The sequence below is a fragment of the Anabas testudineus genome, chromosome 19, assembly GCF_900324465.2.
Source record: "Anabas testudineus chromosome 19, fAnaTes1.2, whole genome shotgun sequence".
Taxonomy (NCBI): Eukaryota; Metazoa; Chordata; class Actinopteri; order Anabantiformes; family Anabantidae; genus Anabas; species Anabas testudineus.
The window spans coordinates 16,069,099-16,082,904 of NC_046628.1; the positions used below are offsets into that span (position 1 = coordinate 16,069,099).

A 13,806-nucleotide genomic window follows, 5' to 3' on the forward strand; every position below is an offset into this window, starting at 1 on the left:
CCAGAGTTTGAATCTGATGTTCCAAATTACAGGCTGTGCTTCATTTTATTTGGTTAACCTTTGCACTCTCAGTGGGAGCAATATCTAAATACACCTCAAACAGAAAAATCAACAGAAGTAAGCCTGACTGAATCCACTGGATCTGAAACCGAAAGATCTGAAAACAATTGACATCAGGTAAAAAAATGTTCTTATTCAAAAATGTCAAATATGTTAAAAGTCCAGGACAATGAGCAGTGAGACTGTGTCAGTGCTGAAACTGAAAACTGTACTCACCTCTGGATCATCGGCCCCGAAGGTCGTTCGCTAGTTTTTCTGTCCAGGCTTGTTGCCGTCTTTTGTATTTACTACACTGTCTAAGTCACAAGATGAGGTCAGGCGCTTACATTTGTGTTTTTAAGGAAACCAACACTGATTTTGTGTATGAAAATATTTAAATCACAATGAGTTAGACGAGGACAGATGTGCTTTATTAAATTATATAAATTATTACAAAGTATGATACCTCTGCAAACCGTAGCATTGTTTGTTGGGGAAATAAAACACATTAAAATAAAGGAAATCATATGGGCCATTTTCCACGATTTGTAAATTTTAAATAACAACCAGCAAAATAATTAATAATAATTATAATTGTTAAATGTAGCCCTACAAATAAAATAAGTAGGCAACAAATTCCCCAAAATTTCAGATGAGAAATATCATTTTTCCCACCTGTAAACAAAAAATATCCATCCATCATTCTAAAATTATCAGTATTTAGAGATAGAAAACTTAACCTCTGTGTCACAAACTGGTTTAAATATGCAGAAGGGAACTGGAAAACAAGTAGAAAATACTGTAATGAACTGTAGAACCACTGTGTAAGGAGGTAACTGAGGTGAACATGATCCTAACAAGGTACAACGTAACAAGATCCTGTTTACTGACATATGTCTAAATATATGTTGTTATATTATATTGTAATTACACAACAAAGTGTTATTCTTAACACAGCAGGAGTGTCTCTGTTTTGTGGCAAAAACATTTTTAATAAATGGGGCTCAAAAACGTACAAACAAATTTCACAACAATATTGATAATTCATCACCTCACTAACGCACTGGAGTTTAACTTCAGTAGAGAAGCCACATGTCACACGTTTCTCATTCTTCTTTACTGTTTAGTGAATGTTATGTTCCGTTATGTTCTGTACATATGTTTTGCACCAACAATATATTTTTTAAAAACAAGATGAGAAACCAGCAGGTTACCAGGACAGAACACTCACCCTGGGCCTGGTACTGGAGGTTTTTATATATGAAGTGCCTCAGGGTGACTTTCATTGAGTTTTGGCACTATATAAAAAAACTGAGTGTACACATTTCAATTACCCAGACAAACACTGAATACTACCAACTAAACTAACAACAGAAATTCACCTACTGATATTTTTCAGCTTTGTTGAGAGAACAGTTCCTCTTTCAAACGATAGTAGCGTCCTCTCTTGGCCATGAGTTCTTGGTGCGTACCTTGCTCCACGACTGCTCCCCTCTCTAAGAAGATGATGTGATCTGCCTTCTCCACAGTCTTCAGCTGATGAGCCACCACCAACACAGTTCGACCACAGGCCAGAATCTCCTGCAGGACCTGACACACAGACACCAACAGTAAAATTCCAAGTTGATGCACAGAAGTGTATAGTTGGTATAAATCTTCAGTCTCTATCTGGATATCTTGTCTGGAAAAGGAACATCTTTATAGTAATGTTTCTGAGTTATATATTGAAACTATATCCTTTCTCTAGTGCTGCAGCTAATGATTATTTTTTCATGATTAGCTTTTTTATTTAATTATAAGAGCTGTCAATGTGTCTGTTTTACTGTCTACTGTGTGTTTGTTGAATTCTTTGTACTTTGTCTAAATGAATAAATCTAAATCAGACCTCTACCAGATGGAAATGCCATATTGACAATCTGGCTACATTCTTCTATTTAACGTAACAACCTGCTCAACAACTTGACACTTATATTCCCCAGCAGCTTAAAGTAGGTTACACTTGTCACGGATTAAAGAGGAAGGGATTTATTTTATGTTGTGCAAAGGCACTGTTGAAGCAGTTGGACTTTTTGTATTGCAGACAAATAAAGATCACACAGCAGTTCCACCTTTTGAAGTTGCAACTTATGGTCAGCGCCATATTTTCTGTTTGAAGCCACAACCTTCAAACAAAGACGTTTGGGGTGTTAGCTGAAAACAACACTTTCCTCCAGTCACCTAATAAATCTCTGAAATTTAGATTTCACCTACTCGATAATCACTAAGACAGAAATGCTATGACTACACTATTGTACTCACAGTATGCTGTGCCTCAACATCCAGCTTGCTGGTAGCCTCGTCCAGTATGATGACCTGCGGGTCCCGAACCAGAGCTCTGATGATGGCGAGGCACTGCTTCTGTCCAGCTGAAAGTTTCCTACCACATTCTCCTATATCTGTAAAGTAAAGACAGCACAATTAAATCCTTTAATCATTCAAGTTAGTGTATGTTGACAGCACGTCTCGCAACAACAAATGATAAAAGAAGTGATATACAGGGAGTTCAAATTAATTGTAATTATCAATACTGACAAATAAAAACACAGACATTTAGCTCTATACTGATAACACGTGCATATCTCCTTATTATAGCTACTGCTTGGTTCAGAATGTTTTCAGTTGATCGCTGCTGAAATATCTCAACAGAACAGCTCCTTCCTTCTATGTCTCTCTGTCACAGTGCACCTCTGAACAGGTGGCAGCAACACAAAATAAATCACATCTGAGGTTGTCAATTCTATTGTACATGTACTGAGTTGTATATTTGTTGCCTGTTATTGCAAAGAATTTTAATTATTCGAGTATATTCATCTTACGTTACTGTGTAAGCCAAACTAGTCAGAAATGGACAACAGTGACTAGGTGCAGTGTAGATGTTCGGTTATTTTTATAACCGAACTTCTACGACCAACGTACTGTGAAGGTCATCATCAGCTCTTCACCTGTGTCATATCCATTCTCTAAGTCAGAGATGAAGCCATCTGCATTGGTCCTCTTTGCAGCTTCTTCCACCTTCTCAAAGGTGCAGTCATTCAGGCCGTACTCAATGTTGTATCTCAGTGAACCAGAAAACAGTACAGGATTCTGGGATACTAGGGCCATCTAAATATACACAAGTTAACACACAGTGGGTATTAGTGCAGTGACAGTATTAGAATTTGTGGAGTGCCTGCTGTGCACTCCTTTTTACTTACCTGCATTAAAGTCAACATTTGATTGTATTTGGATATAATTATCTACTTTATTACAGCTTACTGATACAGTAGTAAAGGCTGCATAGTCATGACTCTTGCTGAGAACAGTTCTCTCTGACTTCTTGTCATTTTGTCTGATTTTCTATCCCTATTCTGTCAGTTACTGTGTCTGACCTAGAAAAGTCTATATTAATAAACTTTGTTCATACCAAGTGTGAGCATGTCTGTGTAGTCTTAATATCATTAGAGTTTTAATCCTCCCACCTTTTGATGGAAGTATTTGTGGTCATAATAGTGCAGTGGTTCTCCATCAAGCAAGATCTGCCCCTGCCCCTCCTGAGGTTCATACAGCCTCTTCAGGAGACTGACACAGGAAGTCTTTCCACTTCCAGAGGGACCCACCAGGGCCGTCATCTTCCCTGGCTGCAGTTCCATACACACTGACTGAACAGAATATGTTAGTGATGTAATTTTCCACTTGTGGCCTGTCCAACATTGAATTACTGTTTAACATCATTCCTAGTACAACGTACATGCTGCAGTGTACACTGTCAAACAGTTACCTTCAGAGCTGGTTTATCCTCTGACGGGTATGTGAAGGTGACGTTTTGGAAAACTATTTTTCCCTGCAGCTTCTCAGGAACTAACTCTCCCGCCTTCTTCCACTTTGGTTTCCTGTCAAGATAGCTGAACACTTTGGAGATGACTCCAACTGTGGATGCCGTTTCTCCATATGCATACAAAATCTCCTGTAATGAAAAATATTTGTCAAGACCAGTCATTACACATATTTTACAGCTCAAATACACAGAGAAAAATGTGCAGTATAAACATTTGGATAATTTAGCTCACCCTCAAATTGACTGACATGGGCTTCTGGTACAAGTAAAAGGACAAAAGGCTGCCAATGCTGAGGTGACCAGACAACATGAGACTGCGGGCCTGTACCAGCATGAGGATCTTTATCCCAAGACTCACCAGCTGGATGGAAAGCGTGCACAGAGAGAAATTAGTCAGACATTAGTTTAATAACTTCTGTGATTATTCCTAACTTATTTTCCCATATTTTCCCTTTTTCTGCTGGATATGCGCCTCCATGTATTTCACTACTGCCAACTTACCCTCCGTACTAAGAGGAAGACAGCGCTGTAGATTCCTGACTGTCTCTTGACCTGGCACAGCTCATCCAGAGCCTCATTGTACCTCCTCAGTTCATCTTTCTCGCCTTTAAAGCTGCGAACTGTACAAATCCCACTGACTGTTTGGAAAGCCAGATCTTTGTTCTGAGCATGACAGTCCTGGGTTTTCTCCTTCAGCTCCTGTTTGACAAAGAATACAGACAAATTCATTCAATGTTTTCTAATGCTGACTGTTAAGAGGAACATTGAAACAATATCCTCACACGTACCCTGGTCAATGTGATGTATTTGTTCTGCAGTAGAGCCAACAGCGGCATCTCTATGCAGGTGAGCACAGTTAGCTCCCAGGACAGACCTAACATCACTTTGAGCATGAGGCAGGTTTTGACAGTGCTGCGAACCAGTGCGTTGGCGTTCAGTGCTACTGTGCGTCCCATTCTGTCGACATCAGAGTGCAGGCGGGAAGAAAGACGTCCTAGGTAATGGTATAGAGTTGAACAAGAATTAGTTTGTCAAACTGGTCCCACTTTCCAATAGGAAACACTTTTTACAGATTTAATAAACTGTAGTTTTAATGTACTTTTCCAGGGTTTGGACCAGTACACCCCATTTTAAATGAAAGGAAAATGCTACAGCAACACTTTGCTTTAAACTTCATATTAAATTTTTTTTTTTTTGCAAAAATCAGACATAAATTGAACACACTGTACTGAAAACCCAGCAGTTTTAGCAGCACTTAACAAACTCATGTTTTAATCTAAGTCTAGTTTATCATTGAGGTGTCTGTCACTGGTAAGATTGAGATCCATTTACACTCTAAATAGACCAATCAGACGAGAGTTAAAATACAGAACACAGTCTAATACTTGCATACAGAAGACACACAATAAAAATATTATTATATACACATACAAACCTTTTTCTCCAACACCAGTGTTTGACCTCACTAATACTCGTGTCTGTTTGGGAGCAGAATCCCTTTCACTAACTTGTGAAAAACCTTTTAAGGCAGTGCAGCTTGTTATAGCACCAGGCTAATGCCCATAATTGGATAGATAAAATGATAAACAATCATATGTGAGTGTTCTAAGTGTATGTCCATGCACTGTTTGGCATACAGTGAATCTTTTGACACCGTAAATCACAACATTTTAACTAGTCAAATATGTTTATATGTTCTTCTCACCGGGGTTGTTATCCTCAAAGAAATGCACTTCCTGCTGCAGTAGGGTGTGAAAAAGCAAATGCTTCAGTCTCTTGTTTAGTCTGGCGAGAGCACACATGAATATGCCTCCTCGCATACCGGAGAACAGAGCGCTGTTAAAGAGACAGAGAAATAAGGTTATTTATTTTAAATCACTGGAACCAATCAGATTTTAGCAGTTATGTCAATGATGGCAGCAAAGGGAGAAGATCTTCAAAAGGTTTTATTACCTTCCAAGAGAGATAAGTGCCAGCTGCCCGATTGCATAATAGAAGCTGGGTTGAAGCACTTGACCTCTTAGCATATCAATTACTATCCCCTGATACAGTGGGATAAAAGTATCACCTGTTAAGGGAAATATATATCATGAATTAAGTAAACATCAGTTTGAAATTATGTGCAGCATTTGAACTATACCATAGAATATCAATACACTTACAGACAACTCCTAAGATGAGAAAACTAAAAGCTGCAATTAGGTAAAGGGAATCTGGTTTGAAGTATTTCAACACCCTCACGAGCAACTGCCTGGCATTTTGGTCGTTGTTGTCCTTCACCTTTCCATCAGCACAGAGGCCCTTCTCCCAAATTACACATGCCAGCGATGAAGACATCAGCCCCAGCAGCACCATGCTGAAGTCATAAGGTGGTCCCATGTAAGTCTCTGAGGGAGGCATCATTAGGATCCGTCCACTTTCAAACACAGGAGTAAGAAGGCAGACGAGGATTACCAACCGACTGAGCTCACCCGGGGGCTTTCCATCAGTCAGTACACGGGTGAAAACGTGGAGAATAGCCCACTTTACTGCCCCAAACACCCATACTCCTGCCAGTCCTCCACAGGTGGAGCACTTCAAGAGCACCAGTCCAACCCACAGTGCCAAACACAATACTGCATCAAAAAAAAGGATGAACAATCCACAAACTAGAACTTCCTTCATTTTCCTCTGGGGGATGATCAGACTGCAGGAGGCAGAATCGGATCCTAAAACAAGAAATATTATTGTTTAACAGTGATTAGCTGTGAATACTCCGAGTGATTACAAAGTACATTTAATACTTAAGTATAGTAATGTACTACTATACTAGTAGTGTTTTGTGAAAGAGGCATAAAGTGGCATGCAAATAAAAAAAATACTTCCTTTAAAGACACAAAAAAGTTTAAATGTTAGTATAAACCATTGAAAGGGGTCATTTTGAAAGAGTGCCTTTACTTTCATTACATTATTACACACATACATCAACGCCATGCCATGCAAAGTCATGTAGCATGCCAATATTTATTTTAAATCTCTTTTTAAGTGTTGAGACCTTTAAGCAAGTGTAACAATACAACAATTTAGAAACAAGTTTCCTGCAAACATGGTTTTACAAGCAGAAAATTAGAAGTGTAGGAGCTAAATGAACATAAAGTACTACAAATAAAAGTACTCTATGAAAAGCAGAGTGTCAACATTAGATCAGTGAATTACTTTTACTGATGTGTACAACATTAAGGCGTTTAAAGCTACGTGCTGTTGATTAACAATCACATTACTTTAGCATCTTTCTGTACCCACTGCAGCTAGCTAGTGTACAAAATTCAAATAACACGTCGTATTAACACGTTTATCGCTGCTGCTCTTACTACTGTTTAATATTTAGCAAAACGAGTGTGCAACATATCTAATAGCCACGAACTTGAGGTTTTCGTGCCTAATTTATTTCACTTTATTTAACTCACCGCCTGTTTGTCCACCAACAGTCCACAAGCTAGCGGTGACTATCAGGTGCAGCGCTAGCTAACTAAAACTGTGGTTTTGCTTTTGGTTTCACTTTCAATTTATGACGCTCGTACGCCCGACACGAAATAACAGCACACGAAACATAAAACACAGGCTTCATTTGAACTATTTTCCTTTTCTATAAATGTTCGTGACAGTTTTAAAACTCGACTCGTCCACTTTACAAGTTATCATTTCGTTGTCATTTCACGTAACGGTCACAAGATGGCGGCAGCTCCCGTCTGTGTTTACTTTACTGTTCGGTTTCCGGTAAACGTCTTCTTTCAAAATAATGGCATCTTGTAACAGCGCACAAATCCTCCACTGAGGACTGAGTCTCTGGACATAAACACTGCTCAGACAGGCTCCTGATAAACTAAATATATATTATAAAATAAGTATTTCAGGCCCTGTTGATATATGTGCTGTTGATGTGAAAGTGAGAATCTATTCCTGCCTCATATATAACATTGTTGCACGTTCTATTAATAACACTAAAAGCAAATGTTGGTGAGTGCACACCAGAAAAAACTAAATTATTTAAAATTTACACATTTAAACTTAGTTACACACTGTATATACACTGTACTCAAACTTTCAAATAAATATTTCTGGGGAAAAAATACCACATTCCCTTGTGAACTGTGTAAAAATGGCTGTCCTGGATATACTGTGTAGTGTTACTGCTGCAGTTTTGAATGGCTGTAATTTCCACAGCTGTTTCCATTTTCTTTACTTTAACTCAGCTACATTTAAGAAGGAAATGTTAGATTTTTTTACCCCACCTAAAATGCCACAGTTCCAGCCTTTCACATGTGACTGATTTGCTGCTTTCACATCTAATAAATACACTAGGTTGATTTATTTGATGTACAGTTTTGAGCTGAATGCAAAGTTAAGTGAAGTGTAAGTTTTATGTTTTATATGTAATGATCAGTCAGACAGTCATAATCCATGAAATCATTCCTCTTATAAAATTCAATCATCTTTTTTGAGGTAATGTACATTTTGGATTCACACAAAGACAACTTTGATATTTAAACCTTTATTTTCTCCTTGGATAATATATATGTATAAATAAAGATAATAAAAGTAATTTGATTTGGCCCAAAGCAAAACAAGCCTCTAAAAACGACCCGTCTATTAAACGTCCTTTCGTTATACTTGTGTTCACTGCAGTGTAGCTTATATCTAAAATGTATATTTAACTTTCAGCTTTGTTCAAACCTTTACAGTTGCTGTGATTCCCTCATTGTTTATTTATTAAAGAAAAGTTTGTCACATAAAATCAGCACTTCTCAGTTGATACAGGTGACTTGTTCGCTCCCCAGTGCTTTTGAAATGTTCCTCTCAAGCTGACATACACCTTGAAATCACCTGCTTCTACCATTTGTGCTCCTGAAACGGTATGATTCTCAGGTGGTTGTTGATTATCTTTGAGAAATACACCAATTATGCAAAAAGGCACTGATCAGTTTAGGAATGAAAAGCATGCATATGAAACTATTTTATGGATTATAAAGATGTCAAATAAGATCTCTAAAAGAAGCAGACTATGATTTTCTACATGCTGTTCCAATAAATTAAAGGTCTACTGTAACAGTTCATTAATTACTGATAATTAAATGGTGATTCTGATATTTTCAACAACAAATCCCATCAAAAAGACCAAAACCCACAATGAATTTATCTAAACTCTGATATATAAATAATTGATCTGTGCCACTGTTACAAACACCCTCCTCCTTCCACAAATACTCACAATACAAATACAAACATGGAGTGCAATCACTGCTACCGTGACTTATAAAAACACTCACGCAGTGTCAGTGAACCGTGTTCATAAGCAGCAAAAAAGTGCCATCGCTTTTTCTTGCAACGGTAATTGTGCAATATCTCTGCTGCTGTGAGCTTTTTACGCAAACGTCATGTTGTTCTGCTATGCATGCCCTCATGTATAACTTAGCAAGGTCCCTAAATTAGAGCTACATACCAACATTCCTCAGTCTGAGGGAAGTACTTTGATGACTGATCAAAAAAGAAGTCCACTATCCATGGATCCTCTAATCAGAGTGTAGGCAGCAAATGAGGCAGGAGGCACCAGCTGATAGTCAAACAGTGGCAGATACAGACAGATACAGGAACTTTATTCATTTCTACACAAATGATAAGAGACTGAAAAGAATTTCCATTCAGCCACGAGAAGCTGTGTGAAATATCACCTGCTGTTTACAGTGGTGCTGCAACGGGACATTTTGGAAACATGCACAAACAGCACACGTGGCATGTGTTTCTGATTTTGGAGTGGATCCACCAACAGAGATCACAGGAGGCTTGAGGTGGCGATTATTGCCTAATCCTAAGGCACTAAGTTGACAAGCATTAACACCTCTATTATGTTGTGCTCAAATAAATGTGTTGTAAATCAAAATGCTTCACGTTTAGTTACAAACTGTAAGTCTGGGACCATGAGATATTCCAGAATAATAGTTCTGCTAGATCTAATATCTAGATCTAGACATAGTTTGTCTCCAGGTATCCAGAGTGACCACTACACATCTGATTCTTGCGTCGAGTTGTATTAAAATGTTTCTCTGACAACATTGTAAGGCTTAAGTCGATATCACAAGCTTCCTTTTAGTGTTAGATAGACATTTGAATACATGTTTGAAGTGAACAAGCTTTAGGAAAAGTTCTATTCATGGCCAGTATGAACAGGAGGAGTGATAACAGGATGAACTACCTGACTAATGGTTCAACACAAACCTAAAATATTGTGAACCTGCTATTTATATTTTATATACTGATACATGAACACAAATGTCAGACTGAAGAATGATGAGGTGACAGTAAATGTTTGCAGTTGAGTGCGATTATCACGTCAGACTTGACAAAATACTGTACAATGAAAGCTGCCATGTGAAGTCTTCTTTGGGTCCTCAGCATGATGGGAACTCAAAGAAACCAGCGAAGACAAATAACATGCAGAGAACAGGAAGAACTGGGGGTTAGTGGCCCTCTTTAACTATGCTAACACTATGTCATTTTGGTCTTCTGGGATTTGTTGACAAAAAGAAAATATATTCATAAGACTAAATATTAAGATCAGCCTTCTTCTTTACCTCTTTGGATCCACCTGCTACTCCACTGTGTTTTCATCACTTTAACCCATCTGATATTAGTTTGTTTCAAAGCACTTTATCGTCTCGAACTCGCCCTGTGTATCTGTAAACTCATCATGTACTAATATGATATTCCAGCAGTTATCTAGAAATGATTTTTGTGGTTTCTTTAACAGAAGGATTGTGTTCGTATCCTAGTGTGAGATACCTCATATACAGTATGATTGTGTGATCAGCAGCATTTTACAATAAACAGTACCATCACATTGTAGTTGTAAGTGCACATCTATTCATTTTGGTATGTAAGATCAAGTGTTGAACCAAAGTCTAACTGCACAAATGATTCCTAGTATATTTGCTTTGACTTTTGTGGTGCGTCAGATGGCTCAGGTTCATTATCTGGTGCATTTGAAACACTAGGAATTATTTGCAAATTTGTTTGTAATGTGTGTTCAGGGTGACGCACAGTGAAAGCAGGTTCATATGCTGGTGTTATTCTCCACCCCGTTAGCTGAGGTCTTCTCTTTGTCTCCGTCTATGGACAAGCTGCTGTACTGACAGTCGGGAGCTACATCGACAGTAGGTCTGGCTGGGTCGGGCAGAGCGGATGGTTGACCCTGCTTTAATGCCTTCCTATCCTTTTTATCCAGCCAGTAAAATGACACTATGAGGAACACGGCAGATGAGGCAACAACGGCACTGCAGGCAAAGAAGACGTGGTAATACAGGCCTGTTCTGTCAACCAGGATTCCTGCAACAAGAAAAATCATCAATAAGTATTTGACATTTTATCATTTATTATTGAATACATTTTCCTGTAATTTCCTTCAAAATAACTGATATGCCATTATTATGTAGTGTGGTTCTAATTACAGAAATGAATTGGTGCAGCTCCACCTAGTGAATTCCATTTGATTATATTCTTATGGACTTTACGTAGAGCACTTGTTCCCAGCATGAGGCTCAACTCAGATGAATAACAGGAAAGCAAAGAAGAACTATATTTCTAGTAAACGTAAAACTACTTGTTTCTTCAAATTTTCAACTCCTGTTTTTTTTTTATTATAAAATACAGAATTAAATTAAGTACATGTTTGAAAATTATTCAAACATTAGGAAAACCACTGGTCACAGCTGCTACATGAATACAGTCAATAACACGGTGTTAAATTCCTTTGTATTAGGGGTTAATAAGTCAAATAGTTTGGGCACCACTCACCTAGAACGTTTTTTGTCGTAAAAATGGAAAATTTGCCAACAAGCAAGCATATGTTCAGAAAAGCACCAGCTGTTTATAACTAACACAAATAGCTGTCAGAACTTTGTCTGTATTGATCTATGATTAGCAATAAATGACGTTATGCTGTTTAAAGTGATTTGTCTTCTTCAGCTGACAAGTGACTGTCAACCCGTTAAGCTCCAAAATTAACATGTGTACACTTTGTTCATTGATAACGAACTGCTCCCAGTTGTGTGACCATTACATTTCCTGCATGTGTAAACTGATGCTGTAGTGACCTGTCACTGTGGTTACATCACTGCCCAGCTACAGTACATCATCAAACACTAAAACGGGGAAGCAGCCCTGTCATCTGAGACAGGGGCTCTGCCCTTTTCCCACTCTGACGCCACTGACCTCCACTCCTCCTGAATGAAGCTCAGACAGTTTGTACAGTTTGTTCTGTGTGTACCAGCCAAACTGACTGAGAACATACTGTTATTTACGGAGCCAGCCGTGAGAAGGTGGGGCTGGTCTTACTATTGCTGTATTTCTGCCATCCACAGAACATGTGTGCCAAAAGCTCATGAAACACACACGCAGAACAGTGTCACCTGTGCTTTTTAATTAAGCAGCAAAAAATTAAATCAGATGGTGGTGAAAGAGTTGGATAATATAAAATATAGTTTTATATCTCTGTGAACTTTAACTAGCAGTGTGACTCATGCCCACCTGTCCATAGCTTTAAGATTATAGGGCCTAGTATACTGTGCCCTACATTCCTACCATATCTTTCCCCTCAATCTCTTACTCTTCTTGCTCTCTGAGTTCACATTACCTGCTAGTGGGGGCCCGATGAGCAGCGTGATGCTCTCCATGATAGCAAGCAGGCCCAGAGCTGAAGGAAAGCGGCTCATCTCCACTGTATCCATGAGCACAGTGAACATCAGGGAGCCCACCACACTCATGGACAGCCCATAGGTCACAACATAAGTCAGCAGCACAGAGAAGCTGGGCCCGATGCAGCAGATACTGTTACTGAGCCCGTTGACGATCAGAGCTGAAGCAAATATATAAACATGGCGCCCTTTAAACCAGGGCATGTTGAAAATGATGCCAACGGGCGGCCTCACCACAATGTTAACAATACCCAGGATAGAGAGCAGCAGCGCGGCCTGGTCCTGGCCCATGTCGTTTGCTGTGGCGTAGGGAACCAAATAAACCAAGGGCACCACAAACCCAAGCATCATCCAGGTGATGCCTATTGAATACACACAATAACGGCGGTTGTTGCAGAACTGATCAAACGCCATGTGTTTGCTCAGAGAAGCCACCAGGCTGCTGCATATTCTTCTGCATGTTCTAGCCCTCATATTGTCCTTCCTCACATGCTCCTTCTCTGGCGGATGCGGTCCATGGTTCATCAGCGGCTGACCTCGGTGCTTGAAAGGCTGCAGGGGCCTCATCACTGCTCCGCACACACAGCAGTTAAGCAGTACAGCCCCCAAAATAAGAAAGCTTCCCCTCCATCCGAACTCTGTGTGGAGGTAGTTACCCAGGATAGGCAGAGCGCAGAGGCCCAGGGCTGTGCCTGTGGAGGACATAGCATTGGCAAAAACACGACGACGCACAAAGTAGTGTCCCAGGATGGTCACAGCTGGCTGAAAGCTGAAGCAGAAACCGAGGCCTGAAACAAAGCAACCAGACAGAAAATGATGTGTAGAAATGTTGTGCAGTACTTAGATGAATTCTGTACAACCCCCAATGTAAATGTACTGTAACATGAGCAGTAATAATACGTTTTTTATAAAATTCTAAGCAAAGCTTAACTTATTTAAAAGCAAAAACAAAGATAAAAAACACACTGAGTTCACCTTGAGATTTGATCAACTGTATTTACAATAGTTTTGGTCCTACATGTATTGTTACCAGCATTTAATGTGAGTTTACTTTCACGTTTTCCATTAGATAACGTGGTCAAACTGCTGGTTTGTTGTATGTGATTGTGTACATGATGTTTCTTGCCCCACTGGACTTTCTTTGGAGCTGATCAGGTAGTGTACAGTTGTGTGTATTGCTGACCTGTG

The 13,806-nt window shown here is 39.1% G+C and overlaps 2 protein-coding genes across 3 annotated transcripts in view; both read right to left on the reverse strand.

Annotated features, from left to right (window-relative positions):
- Positions 1-448: 448 nt before the first annotated feature.
- tap2t (transporter associated with antigen processing, subunit type t, teleost specific) lies at positions 449-7,598 on the reverse strand. The gene is made up of 12 exons (XM_026351288.1): positions 7,339-7,598; positions 6,055-6,600; positions 5,846-5,960; positions 5,598-5,728; positions 4,681-4,886; positions 4,394-4,591; positions 4,125-4,253; positions 3,836-4,021; positions 3,537-3,716; positions 3,021-3,180; positions 2,338-2,474; positions 449-1,629 (listed from the first exon to the last, which is right to left on the reverse strand). Exons 2-12 carry the CDS (start codon positions 6,554-6,556, stop codon positions 1,435-1,437), a joined length of 2,139 nt encoding a protein of 712 aa, XP_026207073.1. The 5' UTR covers positions 6,557-6,600; positions 7,339-7,598; the 3' UTR covers positions 449-1,434.
- A 901-nt stretch (positions 7,599-8,499) lies between these two features.
- Positions 8,500-13,806, reverse strand: part of slc16a5a (solute carrier family 16 member 5a) — a 16,157-nt gene continuing 10,850 nt past the window's right edge. For both annotated transcript variants that reach the window (XM_026352102.1, XM_026352103.1), the window contains 3 exons: positions 13,802-13,806; positions 12,558-13,406; positions 8,500-11,251 (listed from right to left, as the gene is read on the reverse strand). The exon at positions 13,802-13,806 is cut by the window's right edge and continues 139 nt beyond it. In XM_026352102.1, coding sequence (XP_026207887.1) covers positions 10,980-11,251; positions 12,558-13,406; positions 13,802-13,806 — 1,126 coding nt within the window. In that variant the 3' untranslated portion in view covers positions 8,500-10,979. The remainder of the gene's footprint in view (positions 11,252-12,557; positions 13,407-13,801) is intronic.

Excerpts from the sequence above, each read along its gene's own strand:
- tap2t (XM_026351288.1), bottom strand. The coding sequence starts at position 6,556 with ATGAAGGAAGTTCTAGTTTGTGGATTGTTCATCCTTTTTTTTGATGCA. Across the intron at positions 5,961-6,054 it reads TCTCATCTTAGGAGTTGTCT|GTGATACTTTTATCCCACTG; the intron begins GTAAGTGTATTG and ends TTCCCTTAACAG. Across the intron at positions 3,717-3,835 it reads AGGATAAACCAGCTCTGAAG|TCAGTGTGTATGGAACTGCA; the intron begins GTAACTGTTTGA and ends TATTCTGTTCAG.